General features: G+C 38.5%; 2 protein-coding genes across 3 annotated transcripts in view; one reads left to right on the top strand and one right to left on the bottom strand.

Moving 5' to 3' along the window:
* Positions 1 to 11,846, top strand: part of crb2a (crumbs cell polarity complex component 2a) — a 39,360-nt gene extending 27,514 nt beyond the window's left edge. Inside the window, exons 8-13 of the mRNA XM_040048711.1 lie at positions 325 to 887; positions 5,993 to 6,158; positions 9,012 to 9,882; positions 10,638 to 10,754; positions 10,952 to 11,078; positions 11,327 to 11,846. Of these exons, the coding sequence (XP_039904645.1) occupies positions 325 to 887; positions 5,993 to 6,158; positions 9,012 to 9,882; positions 10,638 to 10,754; positions 10,952 to 11,078; positions 11,327 to 11,548 (2,066 nt within the window). The 3' untranslated portion in view covers positions 11,549 to 11,846. The remainder of the gene's footprint in view (positions 1 to 324; positions 888 to 5,992; positions 6,159 to 9,011; positions 9,883 to 10,637; positions 10,755 to 10,951; positions 11,079 to 11,326) is intronic.
* Positions 11,847 to 19,797: 7,951 nt separating this feature from the next.
* The window catches only part of dennd1a (DENN/MADD domain containing 1A), a 43,143-nt gene continuing 39,493 nt past the window's right edge, over positions 19,798 to 23,447 (bottom strand). For both annotated transcript variants that reach the window (XM_040048644.1, XM_040048645.1), the window contains one exon: positions 19,798 to 23,049. In XM_040048644.1, the coding sequence (XP_039904578.1) occupies positions 22,018 to 23,049 (1,032 nt within the window). In that variant the 3' untranslated portion in view covers positions 19,798 to 22,017. The remainder of the gene's footprint in view (positions 23,050 to 23,447) is intronic.

Here is a 23,447-nt window from a genome sequence, read left to right as displayed (position 1 = left end):
AATACTACAGTGAAATTGAAAGCTATGTATAAACTATCTGTATGAATGAGTGAATATGGTTTTTAGTGTAAAAGTGCTTTGAATGGTCAGGAAAAACAGAAATTACAACACAAATACATGTCCAGTTACCTTGCTATCACCTAATGTAGACTTTACTACTTTTACTACAGACATCCAGGTGTACATATTTTTTACAGAACATTTTAACTTAGATGTGTGCTAAACATAAAATATAACTGGACTTTATTAATGGAACACCCTGGGGCATTGTTGCAGAGGTGTACATGATGTTTTTAATGTAGTTCAATTATTGTTCCCTGACAGAATTTTCTTGGTGGACCTACAACCATGAAGACACAGTGAGTTCCAGTGGATATGATATTGTTAAAAGCCACGGGAGCAGCTTCAGTGTGTCTTTCATCCTGCGCTCTTTAAAGCCAGATGGGTTGCTTTTCCAGCTGAGGAGGCCCACAGAGGAGGCCTACTTCTCAGTTTACCTGGGCATGGGGAGGGTTTTTGTTAGCTCTCTGCCAAGTAGTGCTCCACTTACAGCTCCAATATTTGTGACTAATGGTGAGAAGCAGCTTCTGCAGGTGGAAGTGCAACACAGACAGGTCATCTTTGAACATGCGGGAATTCGCTACAGAATGGGAGAGATCCCTGAAGTTAGTGTTAACAGTGGAGATCAGGCCTATGTGGGAGGACTTCCAAAGGAATGGCCCTCTGATACCTGGGGGGGACGTTTCAAAGGTTGCCTTCAGGATCTTCGTTTAGACTCCGTGCATTTGGATGTGGATGGTTGGAACACCTTGAATAAAGTGGACATTTATTCATTAACCTATTCTGAGAACGTAAAGAAGGGATGTGTCAGTGACAATACCTGCAAGGTAGGACAAACCTCCTAAATCTTTTTATATTCTTTTGTGTCTTTGTGTTCTTGTGAAAAATACCTTTAGGTATGTTGTTCACCTTCATGTTGTTTGGATGTGTAGTTCTCAGTGAGTGTATAACTATTGTCTTTTTGAAAAAGTAACTTAACTGTCTGCTTATGGTGTATTTAATGGACATCAGTAAACTGCTATCATAAAAAGACAGGTTACACTTTTCCTTAAACCATCTCTAAACTAATGAGGTGATATTTAGGCCAAAATGGTACCCACTTTGTTAAAATATGACCCAAAGGGGAAAGTGTTATAAATGAAACACAGACCATTTTGATACTAGTCCGAAGCCAACAGTTCTGGGCGGCTCTCACTTCATGTTGGCTTTCTCTGCGTTACAGTTTCACGTCCTGTTCTTGTTACATCACACAGTGGTGTCTTTGTGTAGCATATCTGTGTAGCCCATTTAATTCAAATTGTTTATATAATTTCTTATTTCATAGATCAGTCTTCACATCTTTTATCCAAAGCACACTCTGTGTTGAATCACCTGCTAATTATATTCACAGTAATTTGAATATAATAAGTAATAATTAGTCCCCCAGTCCGCACCCTAGAAATCTGGCCAAATTTATTAAACCCTCAAAAATGTGTCTATGCAGAATCAGGACGAGAAAGCAGAATTGCAGTCTTGCAATTCTCTCTGTAGCTCATCACTTCCTGTTATCCCCCCGAAACCCCATTATTATTAAAGATTAGGTCTCTCTTAGTACATCAATTATTAATCGACCAACAAACCTTTCTTTGATTTATTCTGCCTTACAGAAAACTGGTTACAGTAAGATGATTACGTTAGTTTATATGAATCAACACCCCTGATTTAGTGCTCATGTGATATGAAATAATTATTGTTATTATGTTATGTAATTATTGATTTTAAGATCTGTGTAGATACTGAAAATGACAGACTCAACACAGCATTAAGTCAATTATCAATCATTAGACTCAACTGGCTTCTCTCAAAATGTAAAAGAAACCACACATTATTTTAATCACACTGGATTTTGTTCTGACATATGGCATAAAAACAAACATTTAACAATATTACCCCAGATCCCTCTTTTATGTGATCATTCCCCAAAAACATTTAAATTTACAATAACACACTAGAGAATTGGGGAATACATTTTATCACAATAGATGTCTTTTAAGTATACAACTCCTCTTCTGTTTCCTTTTTCAATGCCACTTGCCAACACAGTGCAGAGCAGTTATCTGAATTCTACTCCCACAGTAGCCAATTATTCAATTCAGTTCTATTCAGTTTTATTTATTTAGCATCAAATCACAACAAAAGTTGCTTCAAAAAATGTATTATTGTAATGACCCTAAAACAAAGGAAAAAAAGGAAAAGTGGTAGCAATCAGATGAGGCCTTTTGCGCAAGTGCTTTGGCAACAATGGGAAGGGAAAAGCTTTTAACAGGAAGAAAGAACCACCTCAGAACCATGCTGAGTTAGGGGCAGCCATCTGCAGCAAACAGTTGGGGGTAAGGGGAGGAAAAAGACGTACTATGGAGAAGAGTGAGAGATTAATAATAATTAATGATTAAATGCAGAGTGGGGTATAAACACATGGTGAGTTAAGAAGAAACAGTGCATCATGGGAAGCTTCCTGCAGCCTTGACCAATTGCAGTGTAACTAAGGGAAAATTCAGGGTCATCTAATCCAGCCCTAAATATTTGCTTTATGAAAAAGGAAAGTTTTAAGCCTAATCTTAAAAGTAGAGAGGGTGTCTGTCTCCCCAATCCAAGCTGGAAGCTGGTTCCCAGAAGAAGGACCTGCAAGCTGAACAAGGCTCTCTCTGCCAGGCCTTCAGGCTGGGATGCATGAGGTTCGCCCTGAGTTCCCAAAGGCACTGGATGTTGTAGGGCTGCCTTGGTTGATGTTTCTCATTTTCAAGATATTGCACAAATAAAAGGAAAGCAGTCCTGCATATTTGTTTAATATACGCATTGGACATATCCTGGCCAAAAATGACTTCAGGATTCTTCACAGGGTTACTGGATGTCAAAGTAATGCCATACAGAGTAGACAACTAGTTAGACATCATATTCCTAAGATTTCTAGGGGTGAATACAATAACCTGAGTTTAGAACCAGAAAATTTGAGGTTATTTTTATCTGAATTTAGGTCTTTAAACCTTTAAGACATTCCTGCAGTTTAACTACTTGTTAAACTGTATGGTATGTTATCTGGCTTCATGGATAGATAATCTTCGCTATCATTTGCATAGTATTGAAAATACATGCTATGCCTTCTAATGACACTGCTAACGGAAGCATGTATAATGTCATAGCACCTAATTCTGTGGAACTCCATAAATAAGCTTAGCATTCAATTTAATTAAATTCTGTTTATATTTCGCCAAATCACAAGTTTCAAGGTACTTTACACTTTAGTTAAAAAAAAAACTACAATAATATAGAGAAAACAGAAAATTCCAACAATGATATGACCCCCTTGGAGCAAGCACTTTGCATTGGGAAGGAAAAACTCCTTTTTAACAGGAAGAAACCTCGAGCAGAACCATGCTCAGAGAGGGGCAGCAATTTGCAACGTCTAGCTGGGGTTAGGGGAGGAAGACAGGACACTGACACTGTGGAAGAGAGCCAGAAATGAATAATAACTAATAATTAAATGCAGAGAGGTGTATAAACACAGAGATTGAAAAAAAGTGACTGAAGAAAGTAGCTGTGTGAAGAGGACTATCCATTTACATGTATAAACTGGATATCTGCAAGCCAATCTAACTTCTTTTTATCTCTAAAATTCTTGAAAGAATAATTACAAAACAGCTACAGAGAAATGTTTTATTTAAAGAGTTTTAGTCATGTTTTAGAGCTCATCACTGTCCTGAAATAGTGCTAGTGAAGGTTAAAAATGATCCTTCTAGGATCATTTTTATCCATCTCCATGCTTGTCCTGCAAGACCTCAGCGTTCCATACTGTTGACCAAAATATTTTATTACAGCAATAAGAGCATGCTGTAGGTATTAAAGCACTGCACTGCAGTGATTTGAATCATGTCTATGTAATAGATTCCAATTTGTTCATTTGTAAATCCATTTAGAGGCTTAGAGAGTCTTCTTCACACACTAAGGTCAATTATGGAGTTCCACAGGGTTCTGTGCTAGGACCAGTTGTCCTTACATTATACATGCTTCCCTTCGGCAGTATCATTAGAAGGGATAGCATACGTTTCCATTGCTATGTCGATGACACCCAACTTTATCTATCCATGAAGACAGATAACACACACCAATTAGTTTAAACTGCAGGAAAGTCTTAAAATTGACCTAAAATTTCTCCGAGTGATGTTGAAAAGCTTTTCCATGCATTTATTACTACTAGTAATATTACTTTATTACTTCTGGACTACTGTAATTCATTATTTTCAGGATTTCCCCAAAACTCCATGAAAAGCCTCCATTTGAACCAAAATTGCTGCAGCAAAAGTACTGACAGGGACTAGAAAGAAAGAGCATATTTCACACATACTGGCTTCACATCATTGGCTCCCTGTTAAATCCAGAATCAAATTTTAAATCCCTCTGTGTCAAAGGGGGCCAAAGGCCTGTACTGAAGCTGGACCGAAGTGCAGAACCAAGTGCGGAGTCAGCTGAAGTAGTTTTAATAGACTTTATTATCTTTGCAACAAACAGAATAATAACTTGGCATAGAAAAGTAGCAAACTTAAAGTGAACACAACATTTAACTTTGATGGATGAGGGGTTTGGGCCTGGGAGGACTAGTGAGGAGGACTGAGTCGTGGCAGGTAATACAAGTTATTGCACTGAACGGAAAGGGAAAAGGAGGTTAGAGTGATCATAGAACTTCTCCAGGTGAATGTGGATCTTAAAAGAGGGAATAGCTTGTGCTGCAGGTGGAGTCAGAGGTACTTTAAGAGGAGGAGGTGAAATTCCAGGTGAGCTGAACAGAGAGAAATGACTACCCTGGGTTCCAAGAAATCCTGTGAGCAATGGTGGCAGGAGGGCAGGCGGGTGTTGAGCAGGAAGTTTTCCCAGTAACAATGAGTATGACTGGGAATCCGAGGAGTGAGCGAAGCTGAAGAACGGAGCTGAGATGTGACCAGAAAACTGCAGCACAAGATAACAAGGGAAGTGCAAGGACTAGAAACAATAGCAGTGAGAGAGTGTGAGAGCCTGTTACCAACATGGATTAGTTGACAAACTGATGGTGAAGAGACGTCAACGCAGGTCTTAAGTAATGTGGACACAGGTGAATCAGGAACCCAGTGGAATTTTTCCGCAGCTCACCCAGCCTGTGACACTCTGCTCACTTACAAGGTCTTGAATAAACAGATAATAATAATAAAATATCCTATCTTAAAGACATCCAAGTAACATATCACCCAAAAAGACCACTTCACTCTTAGACTGCTGGTTTTCTTGTGGTTCCTGAGGTATGTAAAGGTAGAGGGAGGCAGATCTCCAGCTTTCAGGCCACTCTTCTGTGGAGCCAGCTTCCAGTTTGGATTCAGAAGACAGATACCCTCTCTGCTTTTAAAATTCGGCTTTTTTTTTTTTGATAAAACATATAGCTAGGGCTGGATCAGGTAACCCCAAATCCTCCCTTAGTTACATTGCAATAGGCCTAGCTGGGGCTGAAGTGTTTCTCCTTCTCTCACCCCTTGTGTTTTTACACAACTCTGCATTTAATTATTACTTATTATTAATCTCTGTCTCTCTTCCACTGCCTTTGTCCTGTTTTCTTCCCTTTACTCCCAACCAGTCACAGCAGATCGCTGCCCCTCCCTAAGCCTGGTTCTGCCAGAGGTTTTTCCTGCTAAAAGGGAGTTTTTCTTTCCCAGTGTCACCAAGGCCCTTGTTTATAGGAGGTCATCTTATTGTTTAGATTTTCTGTCTTTTCTCTGTATTATTGTAGGGCCGTAATTAATCAAACCAAATGTTGGTGTGATTTTGCACTATATAAATAAAATTATTTGAATAAAATAATAAAATGTAATTGATTATTTCCATATCAGTTCATTGTTCTACAAAAATGTAATCTGCATGCTTCCTTTTATAGATGAAGCCTTGCCAAAATGGAGGATGGTGTACCATCACATTCAACGATTTTACATGTTCTTGTCCTGAGGAATACACTGGGAAGACCTGCAAAGAACGTGTGTGGTGTGTCAGCCACCCATGTGTCAATGGTGGCCATTGTGTGGATCTACCTGATGGATATGAATGTAAGTTTATAAAACTTCAACTCCTATTATGCCATGGAGCAAAAAATATATATTTCTGTTCGCCTACCACCCAGGCAGATTCTCTTGTTTCCCTAGACACACAAAAACCAAGGGCTGAAAGTAAAGAATAAATATAATTAGTTTATTTGTCCAACAGATAATTAACAAAAAAGATAAAATATTATTGCAAAATAATAAATAGTAATAATAGTAACTGTTTTAGCACAAAATCCGAAACCAGATTCTTAGATACACTATATTACCAAAAGTATTTGTTTATCTACCTATATGAAATTTGAGTGACATCTCAAGTGACATTAAATATAATGCTGTCCCACCTGTTGCAGTTACAACAGCTTCAACTCTTTTGGGAAGGCTTTCCTTAATGTTTAGGAGTGTGTTTATAGGAATTTTTGACCATTCTTTGAGAAGCACATTTGTGAGGTCAGACACTCATGTTGGACGAGAAGGCCCGGCTTTGTAGTCTCTGCTCTAATTAATCCCAAGGGGTTCTGTCGAGTTGTGGTCAGTACTCTGTGTAGGCCAGTCAAGGTCTTCATGTCTTTATGGACCTTGCTTTGTGCATTGGTGTGCGGCCATGTTGGAACAGGAACAGACTGTTCCCAAACTGTTCCCACAAAGTTGGGAGCATGAAATTGTCCAAAATATCCTGGTATCATGAATCATTAAGAGTTTTTTCATTGATACTAAGGGGCTGAGCCTAACTCCTGAAAAACAACCCCACACCATAATCCCTCTCCACCAAACTTTACACTCAGCCCTGTGCAAGAGAACAAGTACTGTTCTCTTGGCAACCACCATACCCAGCCTCGCCCATTGGATTGCCAGATAGACTCCAGAGTCAAGTGGTTCTACACTGTGTGGTGGTGTGTGTCCGACACTTTACTTTCCAATTATTTAGATCGGTGAGTGGATACTTTTGGCAATACATTGTATTTCATTATTTTTTGACATTTCACACTTAACACTGAATCGGTTAAGGAACAGCCCAAAGTGCTTCAAAGTGGATTTAATAAAATGATCTTGCCTGTAGGTCTTCTTTGTGTAATAACTCGTTAAACTGAAGTCATTTGATAAAATACAACAGTAAAACAAAAACAGTTCTTCACAATTACTTTTTTTCCCCCAGTTATAAAAATCAAGGTTTCTGATTATGAAACACTTTCAGTGAGAAGACAATAAAAATTGTCTATTACTTTCAGTACTTATATGAACAAGCCATATAAGTCACAAATACTGCAATATGTTTTCCTATATGACTATAGTTCTCAAAGTGCGAATAAAAAGCTAACTAATACTTGCCTATGAAAGTATAATCATCTAAGAAAAAATCTTTTTTGGATATCACGTCTTCTGAGATTACCTCTTGCTTCACACATTGTGACATCCTATCACTGTTGTTGCCAATATTATTGCCACACCTTATCATCCTTTTTCCTTCTCTCTTTCTTACTTCAATATGATTTAAAACACAATTGAAATCCCTTCATTACATTTTTTTTAATTTTCTGTGTTGTATTTTAACAAGATTTATCATTAATTCCATCACATGTCAATATACTTTCACTCATGTTTCATTTAGTTTATGCTATTTAACTTCAACTAGATTTTTCATTAGCTCAATCACACTTTTTATCTTGAAAACACTTGTGTTTGTGAATTACAATATGCTCAGCATAATTTATTTTTTAAATCATATATGTTAAAGTCTCCCAATCCTTCTTGTGCACACATACACATGCAGCCTCGAAGGCTATGACGGAATAAAAAGGCCACTCTACACAAAACCTAAGTGAGAGGCCTGTTATTAATTTCATAGATTAGATTTTTGTATTCATTTTACTGCTTAATCTTATACCTGATTATATTCTGATCAGTATTAAGTAGTTAAGTACGATTAACTATCAGCAATATCACATTTAATTATGACTCTATGTTCAGAATTATGTATAATGATGTGTCAGACACACATTTCCTATCTTTCACATTCCTGCAGCCAGTCTCAGACACACAAAGGCATTAATCTGCCACGATGAAAGCTGGATCATGTCTACACACACAAAATTCAGACATTAGAATCATTGTCATTACTCAAACTACATTTGTAATTCAATATATCGATTAGACTTATACTTTGATTATATTTTTTGATTAAGAATTAAAGATGATTTACTATTAGCAAATGCACATATGGATCAATGGTACTGGCTAAAAAAATAAAGCTAAGAGGAATGGTTTAGGAGGAGCTTACCCTCTGAATCAAGTATTGCAGAGGTCAGTATATCACCAGACTCAGGGGTAACTGATTCAGCCACAGGGAGAAGATCTTCAGCAGTAAGCCTGGGCAAAAGAAGATCAGTGTCCAGGGTAACTAGCTCAGATACAGGAAGAACACTCTCTGGGTAGTTTGCACAGTGTTCACACAACCTGTAATGTTACTGGAGGTGAGTTAGGGAGGTAAACATATAAGGTCCATCTCAGTCCATGTGTCTATGTGCAAGCACGTTTCTCCCACACTCAACAGAGAGCAGTGGCACATCCAAAAAATCACTCCTAAACTGTTTTGTTTTTTTCAATGTATTGGGGTGGGGGGGGGGGGGCTGTAGCCTATCCCAGCTGTCTTAGGGCGAGAGGGAGGGTTCACCCTGGACAGGTCACCAGTCTGTCGCAGGGCAAACACATAGACACAGACAACCATTCACTCTCACTTTCAAATCTACGGGCAATTTGGAGTTTCCAATTAACCAGTTTCCCATTAAATATCTTCTACATGACATCCATATTTTGAAATAATAAGGAAAAATTGTTCATTTTGTTCATTTTGACTCCTAGGTGTTTATAATGCCACATTTGAGAACAACGCTGTGCAGTACAGTTCTGGAGGCTCCCTGGTTGAGCCTGTCACTAACATATATATGGAGTTGAGGACCCGGTCAGAAAATGCTGTGCTCCTGAGGGCCTCCTGGGGCTCTGATCTCCTAATGGTGGGTCTGTTGGACTCATCAGTCCGGGTGGAGATCCAGCTAAGCAACAGCTTTGAGCCTCTGACCTTTACAGGCGTCCGTCAGGTTGCAGACGGGAGCTGGCACCGCGTGAACATTTCCATGACTGAAAAGGACCGCAAAGCCTCCCCCTGGATCATCACTGTGGATGGAATCACAGATGCTAACAGTGTGCCAGAGCGCACAGGTAGTATTCGCTTTCTCAATCAGAAGGGGGCGTTACTAGCCCTTGCAGAGAGCTTCAATGGTTGCATGGGTGCAGTGAGGCTCGGAGGAGTTTACCTTCCTTTTGTGGATGATTATAAGGCCCCACAACCTTCTCAGTTCCATTTAATTGGAAAACCAAAGATTTATTTGGGCTGCACTGGTACCCCTGTTTGTGATTCAGATCCATGTCTAAACGGAGGCACGTGTGAAGACCTCTTTAATAAATTTGGATGTATCTGCAACTCTGGTTGGGAGGGAGACCAGTGTGAGATGGACACTGATGACTGTGCATCTCAGCCCTGTGTTCATGGAAGCTGTAAGGACTACTTGGCTGGTTTTCAGTGCAATTGCCACCTGGGATATGCTGGCACTCTCTGTGATGAAGATATTGATGAGTGTGAGCATCATAATTGTGAACATGGAGGAATCTGTCAGGATGGACCCAACATGTACACCTGCATATGCCCTAAGGAGTACAGGGGCCCACACTGCCAGTGAGTTCTCACTAATTGATCATTTGTTTATTCCCTGTAGTTAAAGGTGAACTGCTGTAGTGAAGCCAAACTACACAAAAGTATTGGGCCACCTGTGCATTACCCCTAGAGGAATTGCTCGGCCATAGAAATTCATTCCATAAAACTCCCTGCAGACTGATGTTTTTTGCTGATGTTAATGCCAATCCTACTCTGTTTTATATGGTCATCCACTTTATGGCTGAATTAAAACCACTTTGCAATATTAGTAGTTATGAGTGATTATGGATCACTGATCTTGAAGAAATTTCCTGAAATGACTTGTTGCAGCACTGGCATCCTATTACAATACTATGCTCAAATTCAGTGAGCTCTTTAGAATGACCCATTCTTTCACGAATATTTGTAAAGGCAGATTGTATGACTAGGTGCTTGATATTAAACATGTGGCCATGATACTGAAAACACTCAAATTGAAAGATTCAAATGTTTTGCCCAATACTTTTGTTCCTATGGTGTATGTAAGATATGCATGCTGCCAGCAGCTTGTGCTGAGTGAGTTAAGAGCACAACTAATCTGCCCTATTTTAAACCATATTTGTCTTCACAATTTAAAAAAAATGCAAGGAAGCGTTATTGTTTTTCTGTCTTTGTTTACAATTTTTTGTTTATTAGTTTGAAAAGACAATAACATTGTAGATTTAGCACACACTACACATGCACTTAAGAATTCCTGCACATCTTGCCAAGATAAACACTAATACTATTTCCTCCAGGTGGGTCTATCCTCCTATACAGTGTGGTAAAGATGTTATGTGTGCAAACGATGGTGTCTGCAATGATGGACTGTGGGGGGCTAACTGTACATGCATGCCAGGTTTCACAGGCACCAGGTAAGCTCACATCTGAGTCATTTTACTCTAACTGTTACTAAATTTAAGTAATACCACATGTGTGTATGTATATCATGGTAGAGGGGATATATATAAATATATAACCATAAATATGACTTAGCTTCAGAGTTGTTAATGTAACAGTTAATGTTGACTTCAGGTAATTTCTGGTAATTCAGGTAATTTTTGTCTTGCAGATGTGAAATGGAGATCAATGAGTGTGGGTCTAACCCCTGTAGAAATGGAGGTTCCTGTTTGGATCGCTTTAACATGTTTGTATGTGAATGCCCGCCCGGTTACAGTGGTCCAGTCTGTGACAGTAACGTATGTTCGCTTCAATTTCTTCTTCAGAGCTAGATAGACGAGATCAATAACTTAGTTGCAACATTTAACGAATGATATATGTGTTTCCCAAACTAAATTACTTTTCATATTTTACATGAAGTTTCACAACAGCAGTATAAACTTGATTTAGATTCACATCTTTCTAATTTTGAAATGACTGAAAATCAAACTATGTAATGGAAACATCCATCAGTAAGACCAAACCTCTACACTTTTTGTCTTTGCAGAAAGAAGCCCGTATACAGGGAATCCCCTGGCTGCTAATTGTGATCCCGTTGCTCTGCCTGTGCATTCTCCTAATGATTATTGGCTTGACCTTTGTAGTGCTCACAGCAAGGAAGAAGCGCCAGTCAGAGGGCGCTTATAGCCCCAGTGCTCAGGAACTAGCTGGAGCCCGGCTAGAGATGGACAGCATGCTCAAAGTACCACCGGAGGAGAGGCTTATCTGATCTGACAGGAACACAAATCGATAAAGGGAGCTAGAGGTGATCTGATGCTGTGGGGAGGTGCACAGGGCTGTCACTGTCAAACTGTTAGATCCTCTGAATGTCCAGGCTCATCTGATGTTATAGCCCCTTCCTTATAGACTTGTGCTACAAAAATATATTGACAATGTAAATTGTGCATATTTCATCATCTGAGGAAATAAGCCCTATGAACTTCAGGAACTCATAGCCATCAATTTATCCTCTGATGACCCCCTCTTATCAGAAATCATGCCAGTTTTTTATGCTCAAAACTGCTAAACAGAGGACAAATAAGCTCTCCACTACATGGTCACCTTTGGAAAATGTCCAACAGGTTCATGGCACACCAGTGGTGCTGCTGCTGGAAACTTTGCTCCAGTGGAGACAGTATGGCTCTGAGAAAACTCTTTACTGTTCTTTCTTTTCTGATAGACATGTTTGGCAACATGACTTATTTTTCAGTTTTCCTGGTAATATGGGACTTTGTAGCAATTTTTAGAAATGCTTTTTCTTGTAAAAGATTACATTTATTTACATTTGTGTCCACTTGTATGCACATTAATTAAATCTATAAATGTAATAAAGGCCAACTAGAGGTTTTTACTGCTTGGCCAGGAAAAATGCTTGTTATAAAGAATTTAGACAGTAGAGATAAAGTTAAATTGTTTGCTGTTATTTTTAATTCTAGTCTAGATTTTCATTGTCTCTTGTGCTCAGATTTTCTTTCTGTCAAGGTTTTTTTCCTAGGTTTTTTTTTTCTTTCTTTTTTGTTTGTTTTTTTCAAAAAAAAGCAAACAAACAAACAAAAACGACATCCCATTTTTGATATTAGGGTCATTCGGTCTCAAATCAACCATGGGTTCTGCTCAACTGTCTCTGATTTGCATACAAATTTGAGAAAATTTGATCATTTGGTATATCTTTCATATATGAAGCTATGGTCTATTAACTCATAGTGAGTGAGGAAGGTGAGTGAAGAAGAAATACTCAATGCATCATGGGAATCCCCCAGCAGCCTACACCTATTGCATCATAACTAAGTCAGGATTCAGGATCAGCTGGTCCAGCCCTAACTGTATGCTTTAGCAAAACGGGAAAGTTTTAAGCTTAATCTTAAAAGTAAAGATAGTGTCTGTCTTCCGAATCCAAGATAGAAGCTGGTTCCATAGAAGAAGCCCATATGGAAAAGATATATATAAATCTTATAAAGTTTGTATCTGTCTTATGTGAAACTTGTATGAAAAGCATACAAGAATAAAAACAGATATAAGATCCCATAAAAAATTATATGAATGAAACTTGTATGTTTTGGATACTTACTAAAACAATATATGAAAGTAATGAGAAAGTATATGATGTTATATGATTCACTATATGAAGCAGGCCACATCTTATGCAAGTCTTTTATAAGTTTTTTCTATTTCTTTTCCATATGGGAGGGCCTGAAAACTGAAGGCTCTCCCTCCCATTCTATTTTAAATACTCTAGGAACAACAAGTAGGCCTGCAGTGCGAGAGTGAAGTGCTCTAATGGGGTGATATGGTACTAAAAGGCCATTAAGATAAGATGGGGCCTGATTATTTAAGACCTTGTATGTGAGGAGCAGGATTTTGACTTCAATTCTGTATTTAACAGGAAGCCAATGAAGGGAAGCCAAAACAGGAGAAATATGCTCTCTCTTTCTAGTCCCTGTCAGGACTCTTGCTGCAGCATTTTGGATTAACTGAAGGCTTTTCTGGGAATTTTTAGGACATCCTGATAATAATGAATTACAGTAGTCCAGCCTGAAAGTAATAAATGCATGAACTAGTTTTCCAGCATCACTCTGAGACAGGATATTTCTAATTTTAAAGATATTGCACAAATAGAAGAAAGCAGTCCTACATATTTGTTTAACATGTGCATTGAAGGACATGTCCTGGTCAAAAATTACTTCAAGGTTCCTCGCAGTGTTACTGGAGGGCAGGTAATGCCATCCAGAGTAAGAATCTGGTTATATACTATATTTCTAAGATTTTCAGGGCAGAGTAAAATAACCTCAGTTTTATCAGATTTAAGAAGCAGAAAATTAGAGGTGATCCAGGTCTTTATGACTTTAAGACAGTCCTGCAGTTTAACTAATTGTTGTGTGTTATCTGTCTTCATGGATAGATAACCTTCGGTATCATCCGCATAGCAATGAAAGTGTATGCTATGCCTTCTAATGATACTGCCTAAGGGAAGCATGTATAATGTAAACAGAATTGGTCCTAGCACTGAGCTGTTTGACAACTACTCTTTCAAGAATTTTTGATATAAAAAAAGGTAGGAGATTGGCCTATAATTAGCTGGCTTTTTAAGTAACGGTTTAACTACAGCCAGCTTGAAGGCCTGTGGTACATAGCCGATTATTAGAGATAGGTTGATCATGTTTAAGACTGAAGCATTAATTAATAGCAGGACTTCTTTAAACAGTCTTGTAGGAATGGTGTCTAAAAGACATAGTTTGGAGGAAGTAATTACTGAAGTTAACTCAGAAAGATCAATTGGAAAAAAAAGACTCTAAATAAATATCAATGGTACTAAGAGTAGCTGTAGATAATATTACATCTGTGAGACAATTATGAGTAATTTTTTCTCTAATGGTTAAAATTTACTTGTGAAGAAGTTCATGAAGTCATTACTAGTTAACGTTAAAGGGATGGTTGGCTCAAAAGAGCTCTGACTTTTTGTCAGCCTGGCTACAGTGCTGAAGAGAAACCTGGGGTTGTTCTTATTTTCTTCAATCAGTGATGAATAGTAAGATGTTCTGGCTTTGTGGAGGGCTTTCTTATAAAGCAGCAAACTATTTCTCCAGGCTAAATGATGATCTTCTAAATTCATGACACACCATTTCCTCTCCATCTTACGAGTTATCTGCTTTAGGCTACGTGTTTGAGAATTATACCACGGAGTCAGGTACTTCTGATTTGAGGCCTTAGTTTTCACAGGAGCTACAGTATCCAGAGTCGTACGTAGTGAGGAGGTAAAATTATTAACAAGATAATCGACCTCTGTTGGAGTAGCGCTCAGATAGCTGCTCTGCTCTGTGTTGGTACAGGGCATTGAAGATGATAACGCCACATGAATTATATTCTTAAACTTAGTTACAGCGCTTTCAGAAAGACATTTACTGTGATGAAATCTACTCCCCACTGCTGTGTAATCAATTAGTGTAAATGTAAGTGTTATCAGGAAATGATCAGACAAGAGAAGGTTTTCAGGAAACACTGTTAAATGTTCAGTTTCTATGCCATATGTTAGATCAAGATCTAAAGTGTGATTAAAGTGGTGGGTGGGTTCTTTTAGATTTTGAGAGAAGCCAATTATGTCTAATAACAGATTAAATGCCATGTTGAGGCTGTCATTTTTAGCATCTACATGAATGTTAAAATCACCCACAATAATTATTTTATCTAAACTGAGCACTAAATCATATAAGAAGTCTGAGAAATCGGACAGAAACTCTGTGTAAGGCCCGACGGACAATAGATGAAAGCAAATAACACTGGTTTTGAATTTTTCAAAAAAGTAAAAGTCTGTCTTGGTCTTTGGTTGATTAATAGGCTGGTGTGAAAAATTGCTGCCAAACCGCCCCCTCAGCCTGTGCTTTGAGGTTTCTGATAGTTAGAATGACTCGGGGGTGTCATTTAAACTAACATAATCATCCTACTGTAACCAGGTTTCTGTAAGGAGGAGTAAATCGATTTGTTGATCAATTATTAACTGATGTACTAACAGAGACTTGGAAGAGAGAGACCTAATGTTTAATAATCCACATTTCACTGTTTTACTCGTTGGTGCTGTTGAGGATACTGTATTGTTCTTTCTTTGTGATTTTTTATGTTTAAGTCGGGTTTTTTTGCTGTGTTTTTTGTGTGTTTGAGAGCTGACACAGTCTCTAAGGGGATAGGGTTTTGAGGGGATAACAGGAGGAGAGAAGCTGCAACTTTGCTTCCTGGTCCCAACTCTGGATAGTCACGTTTTTTGGGGGTTTTGGGTTTTGGGTTTTGTTTTGGGGGTTTTTTTTTTTGGGGGGGGGGGGGGGGGGTTAATAAATATGGCCAGATTTCTAGAAATAAGAGCTGCTCCATTCAAAGTGGGATGGATGCCGTCTCTCCTAACAAGACCAGGTTCCCTCCACAAAGTTTCCCTATTATCCATATCGTACTGTTTTCAGAATAAAACATTATTCTGAAAACAGTTAGGTACAAGGACTACATGGAAAATAAATGAAAAAGCAGCATATGTCCAAAGAAAAACCTGAGCAAAATCTTCAGCAAGCCTGGAGAACTATTGATCAGTAGCACTTAAAAAACATCTGGGAAGTAGGGATTCATCAAGACTTTTGTCAGTATTTTTTTATCAATGCATTATAATGATGAAATTTAAAAAAACGTGGGTTGTGTGGGTTGGACTTTAATTTTATCCATGCAAATTATCCTCATCATCACTACAAGCAAACTTATCACACAGAAGGTGTTCTTTATGAAGAACCAGAAGGTTCTTTCAATAGGTTGCTTCAAACCAAGAGTGTTGCATTCATTCTTGCATGCTACAGAGTAAAGGTAAATAAAAAATTCTGGATGGACATGAATGGACAGGGCAGGATGGTTATTGGGGTAGTTAGTTGTAGCACAGGGGGTAGAGTTATAGCCAGCAACCACCTTGGTAGATGCTCAGGAGGTAGTCTTCCCTTGCCCTTTGTTGTGTTCTCCCTCAAGCTGTGTGTCCCTCTTCACATGGCTACAGAGGATCCTTTCCAGGATGATCTGTAACTGGCTTATGTTGTGTTTACTTTGTATGCTCTGCAGTAAAACTGCTTCGGAGTCCAGTTGGGTTAAATTCTGCCAGCCACACAGCAAGCCTTGACAAGACTGCTAAGAAATTGATGATGCCAGCTTTTACATGACAAAAAAGCATGACTGGTGTAATTATAAACTTTAATTTTAATTTAGTTCAATTCCATTCTATTCTGCTTATCCAATTCAGGGTTATGGGGAAGTTGGCCACAGCTGCTATAGGGTGAGAAGCAGGGTATACCCTGAACAAGACAGCAGTCTGTTGTAGGGCTAACACAGAGAGACAGACAACCATTCACACTTACCTATGGCCAATTTACAATCACCAGTTAACCTAACCAATAACTGCATGTCTTTGTGAGGAAGTCGGAGTACCCGGAGAGAACCCACACAGGCACGGAGAAAATATGCACCTTCCACACAGAAAGGGCCCAGCCAAATGGTGGAGTCGAACACAGAACCTTCTGGCTCTTAAGGTCATTTCAGAAGGCCACTTTATATTGTACCACAGTGCTGCCCAATTTAATTTAGTTCAGTTTAATTCACTTCACATAGAGTGAAATCACAACAGTCACCTTAACAGTCACTGCTTTATATTGTAAATTAAAGACCAATACAAATTGGTGTATGACCACATAGTGAGAATTATTATGGTAAGCCCCCCACTAGTGTAAGTCCACTAACTAAGAGAGAATTCACGGTCAACTAACCCAGCCTTAACTATGCGCTATAGCAAAAAGGCACGTTTTAAGCCTAATCTTAAAAGTAAAGATAGTGTCTTTCTCCAAAATCCAAACTGGGAGCTGGTTCCAGAGAAGAGGGGCCTGAAAGCTGAAGGTGCTGCCTCCATTTCCACTTTTAAAGACCCTAGGAACCACAGGCAAACCAGTCATCTGAGAGTGAAGTGGGTGATGCACTACTATGGAGTCTTTAAGATAAGATGGGGCCTGATTATTCAAGACCATGTACGAGAGGAGAGGATTTTAAATTCCATTCTGAATTTAACAGGTAGTGTATGAAGAAAAGCAAGTATGGGCAAAATATGCTCTCTCTTTCCTTGTCAGTACTCTCGCTTCAGCTGCATTTTACCACCCCACTTGCACATTATAGGTGAGATTTTCTAATCTGGATGATTTCGTAGTTAGCACAAGGCGAGTCTCCTGGCCTGCATCAGCTCCAGAACCCTGCATTATCTACTGGGTAAGACTAATAGGATCAGGGGTTAAGACTTAGGGGTTAAGAACAGCTCAACTTGATGAAAAGAAGGAAATACAGAGAGAAGATTTTGAGGAGACACCTGAATCCTCCATAGTACTAAAGGGAATGAGCAGGACCCAACAATCATCACACAGGATTACTGCACAGCGAGAGGAAAGCAGTAGCTGGTATTGTCTCACACAGGAGCATCTCTGTAGACCCATTCCAGGTCAGGTATGGAATTATTGGAGAGATAAAGTGGCTGGTGCAATGTCATGGTACGCTGTGGCAGGCAGGATGTATGACCCAAATGCAGGACTTGGAGACTGAATGATTAACTAAGGATGGCTTTATTGCTGGAGAAAAAAACATGCACAGGACAAGGACTAACAAATTAAAACAGGAAATACACGACAGGTACAGAGGCACGAACATGCCACTGAACAGAGGGAACACGGAGCACAGGGACAGGAATAACAAACTGCGACATGAGACTGAATGACTCATGTCTACTGAACAATGACAACTGAACAAGAAAATAAAGATAAAGACAGAACCTACACTAAAAATGAGGGGCACAGGAACAAAACACAAGAACTAGAAATCACAAAACAAAGAAGAACTAGAAAGCTAGAAATACAGAACCATAAACCAAAAGACTAATAATGATAAACCATGATGAAATCAAAGCTTAATAATAACACAAAACACTAAGTCACCAACCCAGGACTGTGACATGCAAGCCAGAAAAGCCAGATCTGCTGCACTGAAGTCAGAAATTCAGCTTACCTCAACTCCTTTGCCAAGCCAGACACCTGACAGGGTATAGATTGAGCCTTTTGTCCAACAGTTGTCAAGCTCTCGGAGTCCTCTGGAAGGTACCACGTGACCTCCACACATCTGATGGACGGGAGGTATGTTTTAAATGGACTGAAATAACCAGCTGGAAAATAGGCCAATGAGACTGCTGCAGGAGTGGATTTGTATGTGTGGGCAGTCAGTGCCGCGGGAGAATTGATTAAGCTGATAGAAAGGGCCAGGGGACGAAAACAAGAGTTTTTCTCTATTTCCTAGTGATAAAGCATTTTTATATTTAATCAAAGAGAAATCAAAATATAAATTTCATCAATATATAAATGGGAAATGTAGTTTGAGTAGTAGAATGTCTCTAATGTCTGAGTTTTCTGGTGGCGTGTGTGCACGTGAGCCAGCTACAATCTTGGCAGTTTTGTGTCCATCTGGAGGAATGTAGGAAGATATGTGTTATAACTGTTAAACACAGAACCATGATTTATATGTGGTAAACATGAGATCAAAATATAACCTAACATATTGAACATAAATATGTATCAGTTTCCATACTTAATATGTGGTTATACCAGCTAAATTATGCTCACTTGCTTAATACTGGTATGTTGAACATGGAGGCATGTTGCTATTGACCATGCAGAAGGTTGGTGATCTTTGTGCATAAGATTAACCTTCATGCATCTCAGCATCTCATCCACTGTGTGATTTTCACATGGCCTAGTTAACACAACTACTTTGTTACACTTTAACTGAATTCACTGAACTAAATGTACATTTTATACCTAGATTTGCAGGCAGACTGGACATGTCTGTGAAAACAGATATTAATCAAGCATAACATTCTACCATTAATCCATTAATTAATAATTGTAATTTAGTATATTAATCCAAAAATAATAAGTTGCTTTACTATTATTTCAGCATTTTTTGAAAATTTATATACAATTGTTGCTAAGCATGAAAGTATCATTTTGACTAAAGTGATTTTGGTAATTACAAGTACTGTAGCTTTAGGACAGCTGTGGTTAATGCCACAGCTGTCCTCAATTTACACAGCCATGGCATAAACCAGACCACAGTGTAATGGTGTTATACATTTAGGGGGTTCAATTTGGCCCAGTCTCTTGGAGCATTACATTTTTTGATGGTCATTAAACCTGTGTTTTTCAAATATTTTTCACTTATGTTGTATGTTTAGTAGCAGTTCAAAAAACAAATAAAGGTCACCACATCACACCAGTTCAAGCTAACAAAATCCAGCTTTAACCACATAGAAACATCTAATGGCAACATCAGATTGAAAAAAAAAAACCTAAGTAATATATATATATATATATATATATATATATATATATATATATATATATATATATAAGGTTAAAAAAAACACACACACACAGACAGTGTGGTTGACACAAAACATTGTGAAATATGTAATTTTAATGAAACTGATATTTGTAGATTTAAATTATATGCAAATGCAGTAGGATACTATTCAGCAGTCTTTAGTCATTCTTAGAACAAATATAGTGTTGTCTTTACAAATAGGCACACAAGACAGCAGCTACAGCTGATCTGCACAGCACTTTCAAGCTGTTAATTTTTTTGGTATTCACCACACATGAACGCATCAAAAATATCTGGAACGCAGTAAAAAGCTGAGAAAGACACTGACACAATTGTGTAATGGTAGAGAGGTCAGAGCAGATAATTTAGAAACTGATGGCCAAAGTGTGAGAAGCTATTATTATTCCTCTTACATCACAATGTTTAAGCAGCCTCATTAGCTAATCACAGTTGCAAAAACCAAAAAAAGGAAAATATATCAGCAAAGGCTTGTCCAAAAGATCCAGCAAAACAATACTATACAACAATGGGTTTTAAAGTATTCATATATTTAGCAGACAAACAACTTTAAAATATTCCAGGACATGTAATGTAATCTTATGCTTGTAGACGGTCTTAAAAAATTATTGACAACACATTTTTTCAGGTCAGAGAGAGAAGCATTAAACAGAATTTATCATGAAAGCAACAAACAAAACAAAACAAAAAAAAAAAAAAAAAAAAAAACACACCCAAGCAAAGAATTCATTGTGTACAAAGCTACTAAAACATCAATAGAAGAACTATGCACATGTGAGGTGCACTATATTTTGTAGTGACAGCCACTTAATTCCATTAGGATGTTCTTTTGCTATAGCAGACTAGCTAAAAAATAATAATGTGAGCTAATCATAGAAGCTGACTTCATGAAAACGTGTGCTATTGTGACATTTATGCGCTTTCAGGAAATAATGGGTGCTATTCTTAAAGTTTATACACAGATAATGGGATGGCACTGAAGACAAATGACAAATGACACAAGAGAGCTGCGCAATGAAATGTACAAGCAAATGTTTTGGTAAATGCCTTTACAGAAAGGCATTTTCCCCAGGAAAATCACACATGACGTAACACAAGTTCACATTTTGTAGAAATGCATCCACGTTTCCCAATCTGTTTAATAGAAAGAGTTTGTCACTGGTCATCAATCAGAGGGTGAGGGTGTCATCATGTGACCATTTTTGCCTTCTATATCAGGACCTTCTGTTGCAGTTAATTGGTGCTTTTGGAGCAAACTGCTCTGGAGCCCACTAAAAGGTAATAACCTACTGAGAAGCTCCACAGAGGACTTTATAGGTACAAAGACCTTTTATTTTTCTTCCATCAACTCTGAAATGATGGCTACAGCTGGGTATTTACAAACCAACATCAATTTGCATTTCCTCTGAACAAACCATTTTACTGCTTGTTTTAGTTTATTTTTTGAGGATAACACAGAGCTATTGTCTAAACAACTAATACTCTAGGGACCTTTAATTTTTTTTTAAATCGCTTTTGCAATTTCACATTCATGCATTTGACCAAAAACAGTATACTCACAGTTCCTCTTGTGCCCTGAAGACTACTACACCAAAGAAGAATTAAAACAAAAAAACGGTCTGTATTATACTTGCTTATGAACACAATCATGGATACTTGGAATAAAGAGGACCTCAGCATATTCAAAGAATTAGAACACCTGCGTAAGAACTGTTGTCATGTTGACTTCTGTAGTTCAGTGTTAGAGGCTTTGAACTACAAAAAAGTAACTGGTTTGAAAATCACTTCATTTCTAATGCATCTACACAGATAGACTCATGACATGACAACAGAATGACTTATGTACCCAGCACAAGGAAGGTGGTTTTTAATGGTGCAGCTGATTAATGTGCGTTTTATTTATTGTATCTTGTATTTATTACTTCGGAATTTAGAATCCTGCCTCAAAAAAATAAGTTCTGACCTATATTCTACGACGGAAAAACTGGGAGCGCCTACACACTCATCAGCCTGGTTGCAGATCGCATACAAAATGTACCTGCTCTTTGTTTTTCCACTTAGGCAATCAGGACAACTCTATTAGAACTCTGACATGGCATTTTTCAGCAGTCTTTAATCTTCATTTAATCTGTATTTTTTTTGAGCTAGACAAGTATAACAGACTAAATCAGATTATTCCACTATTAAAAGCAACCCAAGGTCCTGGATAGAGCAGTGGTAGAAGTGACATAAAATAATCTCTATGCACATATAAAGATTTTAGTCAAATGTTTCCCATTTCCTCCGGAGGTCCTCCACCTTCTGTTTTTGGGATGAAGCTGGTCTGGCCAAGGACAACAGGTCCCCAAAAGGATCCTGAGGCTTCTGACTGTCCTGTTCAACATTAAGTGGCTTTCCCAGTGCATTTATAGCTGTGGAAAAAGTGTGATTGCTGGCAGAGGAGTGAGGCAGAGAGGTGACTGATGACGGGAATGCTGATTGGAGCAGTGAATAGCTGGGTGGGGCAGTGGAACTGCCTGGCGAATGCTGTCTGTAAAGCCCCGGTAGTGTTGTAAATGACTGCTGCTGCGTTGGAGCAGGCATATAAGGGCCTGGCGGAGGTCTGGAGACTGTATTAAAGGGGTTTCCACTTATAATTGGTGAGTAATGCATTTGAAGGGAAGGGTTTTGCAAAGACTGGGTGAAAGGGTTTAGTGATAGGTTTGGATATTTTGGGAAAGAAGGCAAGCCCTGTGGGTAGGATCCAGGTTGTAGTACTAGCTTGTAGGAAGATGAGATACTACTATCTGTCCCATCAGTTGGTGCAGTGGAGCTGGTCTGTGCTGAGTTCTTTAGAGGATCTAAAAGGCTTATGAGATCTATACCTTCCTTAGTACTCTTGGGGGTCTTCAGCAAATCTCCATCTGTGGACATGCTCAGAGCTTGTCTAAACTCTTCTCCCCCTGATATAGTCCTTCCTTCACCAGTTCCTGCTGGTTTGGAGCATGACTGGGCTGTGGGAGGTGTCAAGACAGAACCAAGCTCAGGTGTCTTCCTTCCCTGGGGACGAGGAATAGTGATATTACCTAGAGAGGAAAGGTCCAAAGGCTCAGGGCACGTGCTGGAGCTATCAAGCCCTGGGGATTGGGTTCCTGTGTACACAGGAAGTTGGACAGATGGAGGTCTATTACAGGTAGAGGGACCAGGCAAAGGCATTTTTTCATGACCTGTACTCCACAGCTTGTTGTAAGAGTTGGAGAGCTTGAGCCCTGGAAATGTTCGTGAATTGTCACCAACGTTTACGTCCAGCCGCTGCAAGCACAAGAGATCAGAATTTAAAGAACCACTTGAGTTGTTTTTCTTCACAATTTAGCTCAGTAAATCCTACAGTACTACTGCTTCTTAACTCACATGGCATAATATATATACATATATTATGCCATGTGAGTTTTTGAGATGAGATTTACACACACACACACACACACACACACATATACGTATATACATATACATATATATATACGTATATACATATACATATATATATACGTATATACATATACATATATATATACGTATATACATATACATATATATACGTATATACAATATATATATATATTATATATATATATCTATATATATATATATCTATATATATATATATATTCATGTAGCCCCTTCCGCCGGGGTTACTTGCGTAGTAGCAT

This window comes from Simochromis diagramma, unplaced genomic scaffold, assembly GCF_900408965.1.
Source record: "Simochromis diagramma unplaced genomic scaffold, fSimDia1.1 OVJJ01000683.1, whole genome shotgun sequence".
Classification (NCBI taxonomy): Eukaryota; Metazoa; Chordata; class Actinopteri; order Cichliformes; family Cichlidae; genus Simochromis; species Simochromis diagramma.
The sequence above is the reverse complement of the archived record's forward strand: the minus strand, read 5'-3'. Positions and strand labels throughout refer to the sequence as shown.